The sequence below is a fragment of the Brassica napus genome, chromosome C5 (assembly GCF_020379485.1).
Source record: "Brassica napus cultivar Da-Ae chromosome C5, Da-Ae, whole genome shotgun sequence".
In the NCBI taxonomy this organism is placed as follows: domain Eukaryota; kingdom Viridiplantae; phylum Streptophyta; class Magnoliopsida; order Brassicales; family Brassicaceae; genus Brassica; species Brassica napus.
This window is the reverse complement of record NC_063448.1, coordinates 47756507-47772414: the sequence shown is the minus strand read 5'-3', so window position 1 is coordinate 47772414 and position 15908 is coordinate 47756507. Positions and strand designations below refer to the sequence as shown.

Below are 15908 nucleotides of genomic sequence, written 5' to 3'. Positions count from 1 at the left end.
CCTTTTCACCAAGTCTCTGCCAACCTCAACATTCAGGAAGCTGGTTCATCAGATAGGGATGCGCCACCTGAAGGATCTGCAGTGATGCCTTCATCAGGGGGAGTGTCATGCGTTGTACTCTTTTTCCTGTTTACGGTTTCCATTTTTTCCCACCTTGGGTTTTTGGTTTTCCTAGAGAGGTTTTAACGAGGCAACATCGTGCATGATACGAGCCCATATGGTTCTAGCATCCAAGGGGGAGTGTTATGAACAATGTGGATTGCTAGGAACCAAATGGCCAGGACCGTGGCCCATAGAGAGAGAGAGAGTCGGCGGCCCAAGAGGAGAGAGAGTCGGTCGCCTCTAGCATTAGGAGAATTTCCATTTATCCTTTCGTGTTTATCTTTAAGATGTTTTCCTTTTCTCTTTAGGATAATGATTTGTATACTTTCCTTTTATCTGATTCTTGTAACCCCTTTATAAGGGAACACTTTGATTCAGAGATAAGAAGAAAAAAATAGAACACGATTTCATCTCTTGTTCACAACAAAAGAAACCTTTTTCACACAAAGAAAACTAATTCATTTCGTACTTACTACAATACACTTTTCCAAATTTTAGTTCGTTGCTGGTTCGCAAGGTATTGGATTTTCTTTTTGTAAGGTATTAGATTTAGTTTAACTTAAAACTAAATTTATTTTGACGTTGTTTATCACCCCATCTCATGTGACAATTATATTTTCTCTACTTAAAACGAAAAAGAAGATAATTCATACATCGTTTTCACCTAACAACAAAACGTAATCATAATTATATCAATATAACGTTGTTGTGTAAGAGTCTAGTTTTAAATTTTAACGATCGTATGACGGATTTGTGACATAATGAATTCAAGCATCTACGCTACGTGCTGAGTAAAGTAATAAAAAACGAAGAAAAAAGTAGTTTGTGTTGGTGTTGGGTCCGTGAACGGTCGAAGACATACAGATTAATTTCAATCTCTTTTGACATTTGAGCCTTGGAAGTTTGGTTTACTTTGCTCAACGCCACACACGTTGCAAAGATTGGAGTTGGTGAGTGCAAATCCCATCATACCAACTCTAGTGAAATTATATCATCAATTACTCTTGTAATTGATTCTGTGATCAATCCCAACACACTTTTTTCGTGTTGTAATTCAAAGTTCTATACATTTCCTCTCTTGAACTTCATCTCCGAAAATATTTAGTTATCCGTCGGGGGTTTACTATACACATTTTTTTATGCTTTTGATTTTTTAAAATATAATTATTTTATGTTTTAATGAAATTTTCAGATAAATAAAGATTCTAAAATCTTATATTGTCACTGAAAATAATAATAAAAAGATTCTGAAAATTATATTTTCTGAACTTCCTTTTACTGAGATTTTGAAAAGTTATAATTTTATCAATATTAATGAATAATACCTTCTGTGAGTTAAATTTCTCTATGAAATGTTAACAAAATTTCCCCTTCTAAAAAGTTAAATAAGAATTTGAACCAAAGAATATTATTATTATCTTTCTAACAGGAAACAATTAAAAATTGTAAATTTTCTATACATAAAAACTGTGAGATCTATTGAATGTGAAAAAGACGTAATGAGCAAAGCCACCATGATCCTTGTTATTCACTTACACCATCTCCGATACCATCTCCAATGGTTTACTCTATTTTTTCCTCTAAAATAGAATAAGAGTTGGATGTTGCTCCAATGATACTCTATCTTAGAGTGAAAAATAGAGTGATGAACAAAAAATAAAAAAATTATTCTATATATAGAGTAAAATTATAGAGTAGAAAATAGAATATCATTAAAGCATTTTTACTCTAAACTCTATTTTAGAGGAAAAAATAAAGTAGGGTTGGAGATGCTCAATGTGTCTATCCCAAACAATCTATAAGCAGATTCATTGTAATTTTAAGATGTTTTGATTTATTTTCTTAATTAAAAATTCCAAATCTCATGCTTTTTGGATGTTATCCAAATATTTTGTCAACATTTTTCCTTTCCACATAAATGGAACTTGTGTAGTATATGATGGAACTTATGTAGTGCATAGAGCATAGTGAATACGTAACAGGGATATAGTTTAAAGTTTCTATTGAAGTATATTGGACCAAAATATGCATATTCTCTAGATGACATCGTTTGCTCTGTTAATTCACGTGTCGATATTCTAGGGCTTAAAGAGACGTGTTAATAATTTTGATCAATTATCTCATCTTTTCTGATTATTAAGCGTGTATGGTCAATTATAGGTTTTTGGTCTTATTTAATTAGTTTTGGATTTTATCAATAAACTAAAGTGATATATTCTTCAATATATCTGTATACTTAAACCAACCTATGAACAAGCAAAGAAACAAAGCGCAAGAACACAAAAAGATCTAAATAATCTAAGAATATGATTCCTGTTTTACTTTTCTTTACTTATTTTTTCTGTATTTAATATACAGACTATCGTATAGGTAAAACAAATATATTGTATAGTTAGAAGAAAATTTCATAGTATATATTTCCTAATTTAATTTTCTTTTATAAAAGAGACAAAGATCTCTTTACTTGCTCTCTCTCTCACCCACTTCAAACCCGCTGAGATTCCCACGCTTTCTTTTTGTTTCCCGAAACACTTTCTTCGACTACCAAATCAAAATCGTTTAAATAATCCCTCTTCATTTTCGCTACATTCTCCAAGAAAATGGAGACGTTGTCGAGAAGCCTGAGCAAGAGCTTAGGAGAGTTTTTAACAAGCAGTAGTAATCATTTCTCAAGGAGAAGCGGTTCTATCGATGATCATGATGAGGAAGCTCTTAAATGGGCTGCTCTTGAGAAACTTTCAACCTTCACTCGTCTTCGTACCACTATCATCCAACCTCATGATCTCGTTGACGTCACAAAACTCGGCGTTGATGATCGTCAGAAGTTCATTGATTCTATCTTTAAAGTCACCGAGGAAGACAACGAGAAGTTCTTGAAAAAGTTGAGGAAACGAATCGATAGGTATTTATTTTAGTCTTTGGCACGACGTTTTAGAGATGCAACCGATCCATTACCAAAGTGTTACGAATCTGATTTTTTTTTTTTTAAATACTATGTAAACTTGGTCTTTCATTTTCTTGAAACATTCGGTTTAACATATGTGTTTTGATGTAAAGATTACCGGGTCTGGGATTTAAGAAGCTAAAAATTTTCAAAGTTAAATTTAATAATTATTTTGGAATCTTAAAGGCACACGTCCTATGAATTATAGCTCTTTAAAATTTGGAGGTAAGACGAAGTTACACCAGACTGTGCCAAGAACCAGTCATGGATGTAAATATTTAAATCATGTTTTCCTGTTTTTACGTTTGAACATGTATGGTGACAAAGTAACATCAGCGTCATCAACCACTAGATTTCAAGTCCTAGTTGCATTTTTTTTCTTGTAAATGTAAAATTTCTAAACATTTAATAATGACTATTATGACAGGGTGGGGATAAAGCTACCGACCGTGGAAGTGAGATTCGAGAAATTGACAATAGAGGCGGATTGTCACATCGGAAAAAGAGCTCTTCCGACGTTACCTAACGTTGCATTAAACATTGCTGGGAGAGGCCTTAGTTTATTTGGTTTTAACTTTGCTAAAACCACTAAACTCACTATCCTTAGAGACGCTTCTGGTATCATTAAACCTTCAAGGTAAATTATGTAAACTTCAATCTATGTTTTCTATCTTTTTAGTGTTGATTATCTGTATATAATGTATGGTTTTGGTGGGTTATAGAATGACACTTTTATTAGGTCCACCATCATCAGGGAAAACAACTCTTTTGTTGGCGTTAGCTGGAAAATTGGACCCAAGCTTAAAGGTTAGATAGCAATGATTAATAAATTACATATTAGAGGAAGTCAATGATAGTAATTAATGAAATGGACAGGTGACAGGAAGAGTAACATACAATGGATATGGATTAGGAGAGATTATACCACAGAAAACATCAGCTTACATAAGCCAAAACGATGTTCATATTGGAGTCATGACTGTCCAAGAGACTCTTGATTTTTCTGCTAGGTGCCAAGGCATCGGCACTAGATACGGTAACTAATTATCACATTTTCTAGTAATTTATAATCGAAGTTACTCAGATTGGAGATCAAATTAAGAAAACTCATGAGTTTCTTTTTTTAATTGTGATTCTACTAGATTTGTTAAGTGAGTTGGTGAGGAGAGAGAAGGACGCAGGGATCTTACCCGAACCGGAAGTGGATCTCTTCATGAAGTCCATCGCAGCTGAGAATGTCAAGAGCAGTCTAATCACAGATTACACTCTCAAAGTAATGGCCTCACTTTTAACCTATAGTAGACCATGGTATATATATTTAATGTATGTACATCACATGATTATAGGTGTGCAAGGTTACAATGTGATCACTTAGAGTTTTAGTTTTAATTTAAATAAATAAAATCCTTTAACAAAAAGAAGAAAAAAAACTAGGAAATTTGGGTTTAAGACTTTATGTAAATGTCTTTCCCTAACTGATATAGTATTTTGTCAAATATGGCACTGAACTCTTTTGTCAATATTTGTATTTTGTATGATTAACTAACAAGTAGAGAGATATTAATTACGTTAGGAAAAATAGAAACAAAATCATTTAACAAGAACTAATTATCACATGTAAATACCAACTCACGCAATTAGTGGACCTTATAGATCTACCTACTCCCTTCTACTTTCTACCTAAAAGTTAAGATTCTATGCAGTTTTCACCAAACAAACCCAATAGCTCCAAAATTAGGCAACTTACTTGACTTTGTTTTTTGTAACTGGCAATTTACTTACTTGATTTTACTTGGCAATTTTGGGAAATTATTATTATTATTCTTCAGATATTAGGGCTTGACATATGCAAAGATACGGTGGTCGGGGACGAAATGATCAGAGGAATTTCGGGTGGTCAAAAGAAAAGAGTCACAACAGGTCTAGTTTCCCCCATTTTTTACTTACTTATACTTCCATGATAACTCCATGATTAATACAACCTTTTTATTCCCTCAAAAAAAAACAGGAGAAATGATAGTGGGACCAACAAAGACATTGTTTATGGACGAGATATCTACAGGTCTAGACAGTTCAACAACGTACCAAATAGTGAAATGCCTTAAAGAAATGGTTCGGTTCACGGATGCAACGGTTTTAATGTCCTTGTTACAACCAGCACCTGAAACGTTCGAGCTCTTCGACGATATTATTCTATTATCGGAAGGCCAGATCGTGTACCAAGGTCCACGTGATCATATTCTTTCCTTCTTTGAGACTTGCGGTTTCAAGTGTCCAGAGCGCAAAGGCACCGCCGATTTCTTGCAAGAGGTCTATATCTAATCCTTTTAATCCGCTCTTACATAGTTTACTAGATTAGATTAAGATCCGCGTCTTGCGCGGGATAAACATTATATATAAAAATTATTTTATGTATTATATGTTCTTACATATTATGACATAATATATATATATATATTAAATAATTAAAAGTCAGTAACTATTACATATATAATTAAATTGATGCGAACGTATAAATCAATTTTATTAATCCAAACAATTTTTTAAAAAATTGAATAGGATATGTAATTAAATTTAAATGATATTAACATACATAGTATATTTTTAATATTTTAAATGATGCTTTCTACTCATATGTTTTTTTTATCATGTGTATATTTAATAGCAAAAACTTTAAATTACTGATAACACAATTTTCATTATGCGATTAATAATTTTAGTAATTTATAATTTAAAAAAATTTATCAATGTTAGTTCAAAACTTTTATCAAAAAAAATTATTCAAAGTAAATTTTGAAATTAAAATATTTATTTATTCAATATGGTTTATAGTTTAATTTAGAATGATATATATACATATATATTTTAAATCTTAATGATTAATTAAATTAAAATTTTATTTATATGATTTTGTAATCATTTGTATTTTGTCATAACAAAAATTTTAAACCATGGATCGCAAAATTTGAACGTGAGACTTTTAACAGTTTTAGTAATTTATAGTCGTTTTTTAAAATTCAAAATATAACATATAAAGAAAAATCTAAATTTTTATAATATGGTTATTGTGATTCTTTTAAATTATTTTAATAGTTTAAAATTAAACAAATTTGATAGAAGATACATTATTTTTTTATCAGATCTTTATTATTCAAAATCATTAATTGTCATATATACTTTAGCCACATTAGGCAATTCCGTAATCTTTATTTAAGGAAATAATAAATGATATTAATAATGAATTTATGATTACTTTAATAAAAAGCTTATTATATAATTAGATGGACCAACATATTTCTCCATTAATTCTAAGAATCATCTTAGTGATGACACGTGGCTACAAAAATAAGTTGTAATGTTTCACAAATAATATATAGGGGATATTAGCCATGCGGATTTGAACCGCACCGTATTATCTGAAATAACTGAGCCGATTTAACTGAATTAACCAAAATAAATGAATATAATTGAAAGTATTTTTTTTTAATTAAACCTAAATCTAACTTAAATCCAAAATTAGGTTATTTATGGATTTTTTAAAAACCAAAATATATTGAAAACTAAACCAAACCTAATTTTTTGGTTTACATTTGTGGAATTGTGACTGAACCGAACTAACCGAAACCAAAATACCCAACCAGAATAAACCAAAACCGCATGGCTAGTTTATTTATTTATCTTTTATGTCACAGCAACGGCTAGTTTATATCTTTCAACATTTAACCAAAAGAATTGACACTTAATATTGTAGAAGAAAATTGATCTGACCAACTTGCCTTGTTAAACAGGTAACTTCAAGGAAAGACCAAGAACAGTATTGGGCAGACACGACAAAACCATACAGATACATTCCTGTCTCTGGGTTTTCCAAACAATTCAGAACCTTCCATGTCGGAGCCAAACTTGAAAACGACCTGTCCGTCCCTTACGACAGATTCAGATCACATCCAGCTTCTCTCGTATTCAACAAACAATCTGTTCCCAAATCTCAACTCTTTAAGATCTGTTGGGACAGAGAACTGCTTCTCATTAAACGCAACGCTTTCTTCTACGTTTTCAAGACCGTTCAGATCATTATAATGGCCTTGATTGCTTCCACCGTGTACTTGAGAACAGGGATGGGCACAAAGGACGAGAATGACGGAGCCGTCTACATCGGTGCATTGATGTTCTCCATGATCGCTAACATGTTCAATGGGTTCGCGGAGCTTTCTCTGATGATTCAAAGACTTCCCGTGTTCTACAAGCAACGAGACCTTTTGTTTCACCCTTCTTGGACCTTCACTCTTCCGACGTTTCTCTTGAGCATTCCTATCTCCATCTTCGAATCCGTTGTTTGGGTCAGCATTACGTATTACTTGATCGGATTTTCTCCAGAACCCAGCAGGTGACTTATGATTCTTGAACCATAAATTTTTAATTTGTTACATATATTGTGACGGACCAAATGCCCTTCCTAGACAAATGTCCTACTAGAATCAGATGTCCGTCGTCATCATCAGATGTCTAACTCCCTCATTTAGTAAAATGTTGTTCGATTTGAGCCTAAACTTGCATAGGGAAAAGTTACTCCCCAAAAACATCATACTAAGTAGAGTTGGACTCTACTTATATATTAGACTTCTTTTGGGTCTAATATCGGATATGAGATTTGGGTTGTCTATTTATTTTAAGGCATATTTCTCCAGAGATGTTTTCAAATCTGGTGATCTGAGATGCAAAACATCAATAGAGACTTAAGTTAGAGTTCAATAATCAATGCTATTAACATGTCCAGTGGATCCAAACTTCTTAATTATAAAAAAGTAATTCCTTGAACTTTTGTGTGTGTGCTTGTGGCAGGTTCTTCAAGCATTTACTGGTGATATTTCTTACACAGCAAATGGCTGGTAGTATTTTTCGATTCATTGCGACAACTTGTAGATCAATGATACTTGCTAATACGGGAGGATCTCTAGTTGTTCTCCTCCTCTTCTTACTTGGAGGGTTCATTGTTCCTAGAGGTTATACATCAAAAGACACTATGAAACTGATGATTTCAAGAAACATACATGTTTTAAAGATAAACTAAACTAGTTGGTCTTGATGATATATGTCAACAGGTGAGATTCCTACATGGTGGCAATGGGCTTATTGGGTTTCACCAATGACTTACACTTACGATGCGTTAACTGTCAATGAAATGCTTGCTCCTAGATGGATGGATCAACAGGTAACTCCAATAGGTTCAAGCTTGTAATTATAATTGAATGATTATTTAACAGAACTTGCTATGCTTTAAATTTCCTTGCAGTCTTCTGATAATTCCACGAGGTTGGGGTTGGCTGTTCTTGAGATTTTTGATGTGTTCACGGATCCAAGCTGGTACTGGATCGGTGTAGGAGCCGTTCTCGGGTTTACAATTCTCTTTAACATCCTAGCTACTCTCGCTCTTGCATATCTAAACCGTAAGGGTCATCTATATACATTGTTTGTTTTTATCATATATTTTCTCAAAATATAAACGATATAAAACTATAGTCATACCAAATTTGTTTTGTGTGGAAAAAAGTTTTAATTTGGAAACACATGAACGTCAACATTTCTTTTGGTTTCTTCTTAAGTTAACATCATGTTTTCTTGATATGTCAGCACTTGAGAAACCTCAAGCCATCGTTTCTAAAGAGGGTGCAGAGGAAAACATAGTCACAAATGGGTCAGAGGGTAAAAACACTTACGTGAAAAGAGGAATGGTTCTACCATTTACTCCTTACACAATGTCCTTCGACAAGGTCAACTACTACGTGGACATGCCTAAGGTAACACCAAATCCAAATCCTTATTACATCAAATGTGTTGAACGTTGAAATTGCAACAATAATGTTAAATATGTTAAATGACTATAACACAACAAATAGGAAATGAGAGAACAAGAAGTTGCAACGGATAAGCTTCAGCTGCTAAGGGAAGTGACAGGGGTGTTTAGACCAGGGGTGTTAACAGCTCTGATGGGAGTAAGTGGAGCTGGTAAAACCACTTTAATGGATGTTTTGGCTGGTAGAAAGACCGGTGGATACATCGAAGGCGACATCAGAATCTCCGGTTTTCCCAAAAGACAAGAAACTTTTGCCAGAGTCTCTGGTTATTGTGAACAAAACGATATCCATTCGCCGCAAGTCACTGTCAGAGAGTCTCTCATCTACTCTGCCTTCCTTCGTCTACCAAAAGAAGTCACCAAAGATGAGAAAATGGTAATGCTTCTTCTCACTACTTCAAACCATATGAGCAGGACCGGTCGTGATATTTTGAAGGCTATAAACAATTTAGTAAAGATTTTAATTTATTTTATTTTTAAATAGTTTTAGGAGCCTATGTTTATACAAACTATCTCTTAAAATTTGGGGTGGGTGGGGGGCATAAGCCAATGTTTCGCTTGCCTATGCTTAAAACCAGCTCTGCATATGAGATCACTAGTCTAAATCATACACTGACTTTTGTAGAGATTTGTGGACCAAGTGATGGAGTTAGTAGAGCTAAAGAGTCTAAAAGATGGGATAGTGGGGCTTCCAGGGATCTCAGGGCTATCAACAGAACAGAGGAAGAGGCTTACTATAGCAGTTGAGTTAGTCGCGAACCCATCCATAATCTTCATGGATGAGCCTACTTCAGGGCTTGACGCTAGGGCTGCAGCCATTGTGATGAGGACAGTGAGGAACACAGTTGACACAGGAAGAACTGTTGTCTGCACAATCCACCAGCCTAGCATTGACATCTTTGAAGCGTTTGATGAACTTCTGCTTATGAAGAGAGGAGGACAAGTTATTTACGCTGGTCCGTTAGGCCAAAACTCCCACAAGATTATTGAATATTTTCAGGTTAGATTCTAAATTTCGTTATTGAATCTTAGATTGAAAAAGGAACTTCCTGACCACTTTAAGAAACTACAGGCCATTCCTGGAGTTCAGAAAATTAAAGAAAAGTATAATCCGGCGACATGGATGCTAGAAGTGAGCTCAGTGGCTGCAGAAGCTAAGCTTGATATAGATTTTGCTGAGCATTACATAACATCATCCTTATATCAGTAAGACTCAAAAAAACCATAATCATTCACAAGAGTTTACGCTACTTATTAGAACTGATATATTGGTGTAGACGAAACAAGAAGCTTGTAAAGGAATTAAGCACACCGCCACAAGGAGCAAAAGATCTCTATTTCTCAACGCAGTTCTCAGAATCATTTTTAGGACAATTCAAGTCTTGTCTGTGGAAACAGTGGATAACTTATTGGAGAACTCCAGACTACAATCTTGCCAGATTTTTCTTTACATTTTTTGCAGCTCTCATGGTCGGATCAATCTTCTGGAAAGTTGGCACAACAAGGTTTGTCCTGAAAGCCAGTAAATGAGTTTGTACTTACATAAACCCTAATATACAACTTCTTGTATGAACAGGGACAGTGCTAATGATCTGACAAAGGTTATTGGAGCAATGTATGCTGCTGTTTTGTTCGTGGGAATAAACAATGCCACATCTGTCCAGCCACTCGTAGCAGTGGAAAGAACTGTCTTCTATAGAGAAAGAGCTGCTGAAATGTACTCGGCTTTACCCTATGCCCTAGCACAGGTGAGATTTCACTTTCTTGATCAACAAGAAAGTGTTAGGGTTAGTAATTAATTAAATTTTTGTTTTCATTGGATTCAGGTGGTGTGTGAAATACCGTTTGTGCTGATCCAGACTACGTATTATACGTTGATTACATACGCAATGATGTGTTTTGAATGGACCGTGGTGAAGTTCTTTTGGTTCTTCTTCGTCTCATTCTTTTCCTTCCTCTACTTCACATACTACGGGATGATGGCTGTCGCCATCACCCCGAACCAGCAAGTCGCTGCTATTTTCGCCGGAGCGTTCTATGGTCTTTTCAACCTCTTTTCTGGTTTTCTCATCCCTAGACCGGTTAGTTTTGGTTTCGTACCGCGCAAGAAACTTAACCTAAGGGTTTTTAAAGCTTTTGATTTTTTAAGTTGGTTTTACTTTTCCGCAGAGGATTCCGAAATGGTGGATATGGTACTACTGGATCTGTCCAGTAGCATGGACTGTGTATGGATTGATTGTTTCACAGTACGGTGACCAAGAGGATACGATCAAAGTCCCGGGTATGATGGAAGATCCGACGATAAAATGGTACATTGAGAATCATTACGGGTACGACCCGAATTTCATGGGCTCTATTGCTGCTGTGTTAGTGGGCTTCACGGTGTTTTTCGCTTTTATGTTTGCCTTCGGCATCAAAATGTTAAACTTCCAGCAGAGATAGAGTGTCTGGAAGTCGAATGTTTTTACTTTATTTTGTGGACTATTGATTTTTTATAGAAGAATTATCACAGAGAACAGTTATTTGAAGTGTAGATTATTTTTCGGAGTATTTTAGTAGAATAGAATTCTAAACTTTTTTTTTTGTCAACAATTCTAAACTAAATTCAGTGGTGTAATTCGTTTTATGATTTAAAACTCTTGTTAAAATATGTGTTATTTATTCTTAAAATTTTGTTAGTAAATTGGATTTTATGATAGATTTAAGTAAATTAAAAATTATTAAAAATACAAAGAATTAAATCTGAAGAAAAGTCTCCAATTTTTAATTACCAAATTTGTATGCCAGATTTAAATTACAGTAAATTAATTAAAATACACAAACAAATAACATATTCTAAAGCTAGTTCAAATCACATTTTACGCCTACTAAAAACTAAATGTGTCTATATGCGTTCAATCTTTGTGATAATATCTTAGCCCCTTTACATCTAGACCACTTGATCCACCATCTCATATTAAAAACGTGTTTGTTATCATATGTGGATAGATCGCTTCACAAGTGGATCAAAAGAAAAATGTATTTGCTTATTTCGTTTTCACTACAGATTTAGATTAAAAAATATTATCATCAACATTTAAATCATTTAACATGATTATCTTGGTTATCAGAACTGTATTTGTCGGTAGCATAGTTTATATTTTTAAAAATTATCCTAAACAAGAAGATGAGTGTATGTATAAGATTAGTTTGTTGTCATAAACGAATATCAGGGTAAGAAGATAAGATATAAATAAATAAAAAGCTTTATATAAATAGTAAACTAAAACACGGATTAAAACGTAAGATCCCCCATAATCCTCTCGGTCTTTCTTCTTTCCATAATAAAAATCAAAAACAAAATTACACATCTCTCTATCGAACTTGTTGTATATACGCAAAAACCTATGTACGGAGGAGCTTTTATTACAGATTAAAGTGTTTTGGCTTTTTGTGTTGTGTGTTTGTGCGGATGACTCGTCGGTGTTCGCATTGTAGCTACAATGGGCATAACTCCCGCACGTGCCCGACTCGTGGGGGTGGTGGCGGCACGTGCGGTGGAAACGGAGGAGGATCTGCTTCTTCCTCCTCCTCTGCTGCCGTGAAGCTGTTCGGCGTGAGGTTAACGGATGGGTCGATTATCAAGAAGAGTGCGAGTATGGGTAACCTCTCTGCATTGGCCGTGCACCACCGTTTGTCTCCTTTGGCGACGGGTAATCATAACGACTCGCCGTTGTCGGATCATGGGAGGTACTCTAGTCAAGAGAACGGAGGGTATTTGTCGGATGATCCAGGTCATGGTTCTGGGTCTATCCACCACCGTCGTGTGGAGAGGAAGAGAGGTAAAAGGGATTGTCTTTTTTATTTTTTTCTTTTGATTTGGGTTTCACGTTTGAACTGGTGTTTGTCTGATTGCTAATTGATAGATAAAGTTTTGTGCTTCGGAATTGATATTGTTATAAAGTTTTGAACTTTGGGATTGAAAGAGTTATAAAGTTTCGAACTTTGGGTTTGAAATTGTTATAAAGTTTTGAACTTTGGAATGGAAATTGAAATTGTTGTGAACTTTTGAACTTTTAAATTAAAAATTGTTGTAAAGTCTTGAACTTTAGAATTAAAATTGTTATGAAGTTTTCAACTCTGGGATTGAAATTGTTCTGAAGTTGTACCGTTGTTGCCTGTTTCAATCCGTTGTTGAAACTGATCCCGGTTATTGCAGAAATTGGTTGGGTCTTACCGGTTATTGAAATTGTTGGGGGAAAAGCCAGATAAAGCTTAATGCATGACAAGAGTTTTTACAGTGTTTTATTCATCCTAAGATGGGTGCATAGTTGTTTTGACATTATCTTATTTGTGGATCATAGTGTTGAAGTTAATAAGTCTATGGTTATATATGTATTTTTGAAGATGAAATGTGGTAGCGTTATTAGATGTAATGTAATTGACATATTACATTGGGTTTTTCAGGCGTTCCTTGGACGGAGGAGGAGCACAGGCTATTCTTAGTGGGTCTTCAGAAGCTAGGAAAAGGAGATTGGCGTGGTATTTCAAGAAATTATGTAACTTCAAGAACTCCAACACAAGTGGCTAGTCATGCTCAAAAGTATTTCATCCGCCATACTTGTTCCACCCGCAGGAAAAGACGTTCTAGCCTCTTCGACATGGTTACCGATGAAATGGTAAGCATCTTATTGATTTTTATGTTATTATATGGAAACTTATATTGAATATCTTCTCTGTCTTGCCTTCTTTTAGGTAACCGATCCATCGCCAACGCAGGAAGACCAAACCTTAATCAAGGAGCCTGAAAACAAAACCTACCTTCCTTCACTTGAGCTCAAACTCAACAATGCTACAGAATCTGAAGTGGTGCCACCAGTGGAGCAACCTGAGGAAGTCATAGAGCCACCAAACGCTATTTCACCAATGCTAGTCCCAGGCAGCTTCTTTCCTCCTTGCTTTCCAGTCACTTACACGATTTGGCTCCCTGCGACTTCCTCTTCACTTCAAGGAACAGATCACACCTTAGAAGTCTCAGCTTCTTCTCAGCAGCATCAGGTCCTAAAACCAAAACCTGGTTTTGCTAAAGAACGGGCCAACATGGACGAGCTGGTCGGTCTGTCTCAGCTTAGCATAGGAATGGAGACAAGTCATGAAACCGAGACTCCCATGTCTCTGAAACTAATAGGAGAGCCGTCAAGGCCATCTGCGTTTCACTCGAATGGCTCAGTTAGTGGCTCGGGTTTGAGCAAAGGCAGCAGCGCGATTCAGGCGACCTGAAAAAAAAATATACTTGTTGGTGATTCAAGAAACGAAGATGTGGAAGGTCCTGGCCGGATTAAACCAGAGGATGTTCTTGGTTTTAGGAGGAAACAAACCAAGACAAGCGCTTAGAGACCAACAGTACTTTACAAAGAAAGAACATATCAAACTGTAACAATAGATTTACCAAAGAGTTAAACACGTTACCCAGCATTACGTCATACTTACATAAGATAAGTACACAACAATATTACCCCCTCATTTTATTGTCTTGACTTATTTTTATTACTTTTTCCAAAATGTATAATGTTTTAAAGGATTTTTGGTGTTTTAAAACAGGGATGTTTTCATATTTAAAATTGTTTTACTAGTTTTTTTGATAATTAATTGAATCTAACAATACTAAAAGACCAATATACCGAGTAGGGAGTGTGTCCACGTAGGATCAATAATTCAAACCAATCAAGAACATGTAATTGGACACGTCAGACAAGCCTCACGGTCGAGAAATATACCGTGTGGGCTTCATCCGATAAGCTTTCCATTTGGGCTTTATCTGATTTTTATTTGCCCGATTAGACACAGATCACAAAAAAAAAACCGTCTAAGGATAACGATTCTTCCCACCTCTACCACTTCGTCTTCTCCGATCGAAGAGAAAAGAAGCCGAGAATTAATCGAGCCACTTCTACACAATCAATACTTTCGTTTCAATCAATCAATTAGATCTCGATCCGCGCAACCGCGCGGGTTTCTCGTTTCCATTTATTTTTACATAAACATTTTGATTTCAATTCTAAATTGGTATATATTATAATATATATGTGTCAATCAATTTTTAAAACATAATAAGTATATAATATATTTTTTCATTGAATAGATTTTTTTTTTTTGTCAGCAACAAAACAGATTCATATAGACTCTGCGAACCATCCCGGTAACTCTGCATCCATATGAACAACAAACGACGGTTGTTTCCTTGCACTGCGTGCTAGACTATCCGCCTTTGAGTTCTGTGTCTGTGGTATATGAGCTGTTGAAACTTCTCTTCAAGAACTTTATGTCTTCCAAATAGCTTGCAAAGGCTGTCCACTCTTCTGGTTCCGAAACCATCTTCACCAATTGAGCACAATCCGTTGCAAAAGTAACACAAGACTGTCGAAGATTCCTCATGCATTTCATTGCCCATATGAGAGCCTCTATCTCTGTGTGTAGTGGCGACTGACTCGCTCTCGTATTCCTTGCTCCCATTAGTCCATCGTAACCTTCCAGGGTACTGTACCATCCTTGCCCTGAATATTTATCCTCTGTTTTCCAAGATCCGTCCGTAAAACACCATCGACCTGGTATACTCAGTATTGCCAAAGGTACTGGTACTTGGGTGCGGTCCGTACTCTGAGTCTGAGAGTTTTGTGCTTCCGCCCAAAGTAGCGATTCCGTTTCTGCCAATTTGAGAGTATCTCTGGGATTCATATCCAAATTGCTAAAAACTTTATTGTTTCTACCTTTCCATATATACCAAAGAATCCAAGCAAAGTAATGATCCTCCATTTCGGGGGACACTCTCCAAAATAAATGATCCATATTGGTAAACAAAGATTGAATGGGGAAAATATCAGGATTCGTTGGAATCCGTGAAAGTGCCCAGACCTGAACCGCCGGTGGACATTAAAAAAAAACGTGATTAGTGGACTCCTCGGGGGCTCCACATCTGTCACATACAGTACCTCCTTGCATTCCTCTTGACCTCAAATTTTTCTTAACCGC

At 35.3% G+C, this 15908-nt stretch overlaps 2 protein-coding genes across 2 annotated transcripts; both read left to right on the top strand.

The window, feature by feature from the left end:
• The first annotated feature begins 2342 nt into the window (after positions 1–2342).
• LOC106452136 (ABC transporter G family member 29) lies at positions 2343–11428 on the top strand. Its single transcript, XM_013894160.3, has 19 exons — positions 2343–3004; positions 3474–3683; positions 3769–3853; positions 3923–4082; positions 4189–4319; positions 4876–4966; positions 5055–5356; positions 6835–7433; positions 7889–8049; positions 8149–8258; positions 8340–8493; positions 8678–8844; positions 8944–9276; positions 9526–9900; positions 9973–10106; positions 10178–10405; positions 10477–10648; positions 10727–10981; positions 11070–11428. Exons 1-19 carry the CDS (start codon positions 2703–2705, stop codon positions 11340–11342), a joined length of 4242 nt encoding a protein of 1413 aa, XP_013749614.1. The 5' UTR covers positions 2343–2702; the 3' UTR covers positions 11343–11428.
• Positions 11429–12116: 688 nt separating this feature from the next.
• Positions 12117–14354, top strand: LOC106452135 (transcription factor MYBS3-like). The gene is made up of 3 exons (XM_013894159.3): positions 12117–12721; positions 13347–13558; positions 13635–14354. Exons 1-3 carry the CDS (start codon positions 12352–12354, stop codon positions 14157–14159), a joined length of 1107 nt encoding a protein of 368 aa, XP_013749613.1. The 5' UTR covers positions 12117–12351; the 3' UTR covers positions 14160–14354.
• Positions 14355–15908: the final 1554 nt, after the last annotated feature.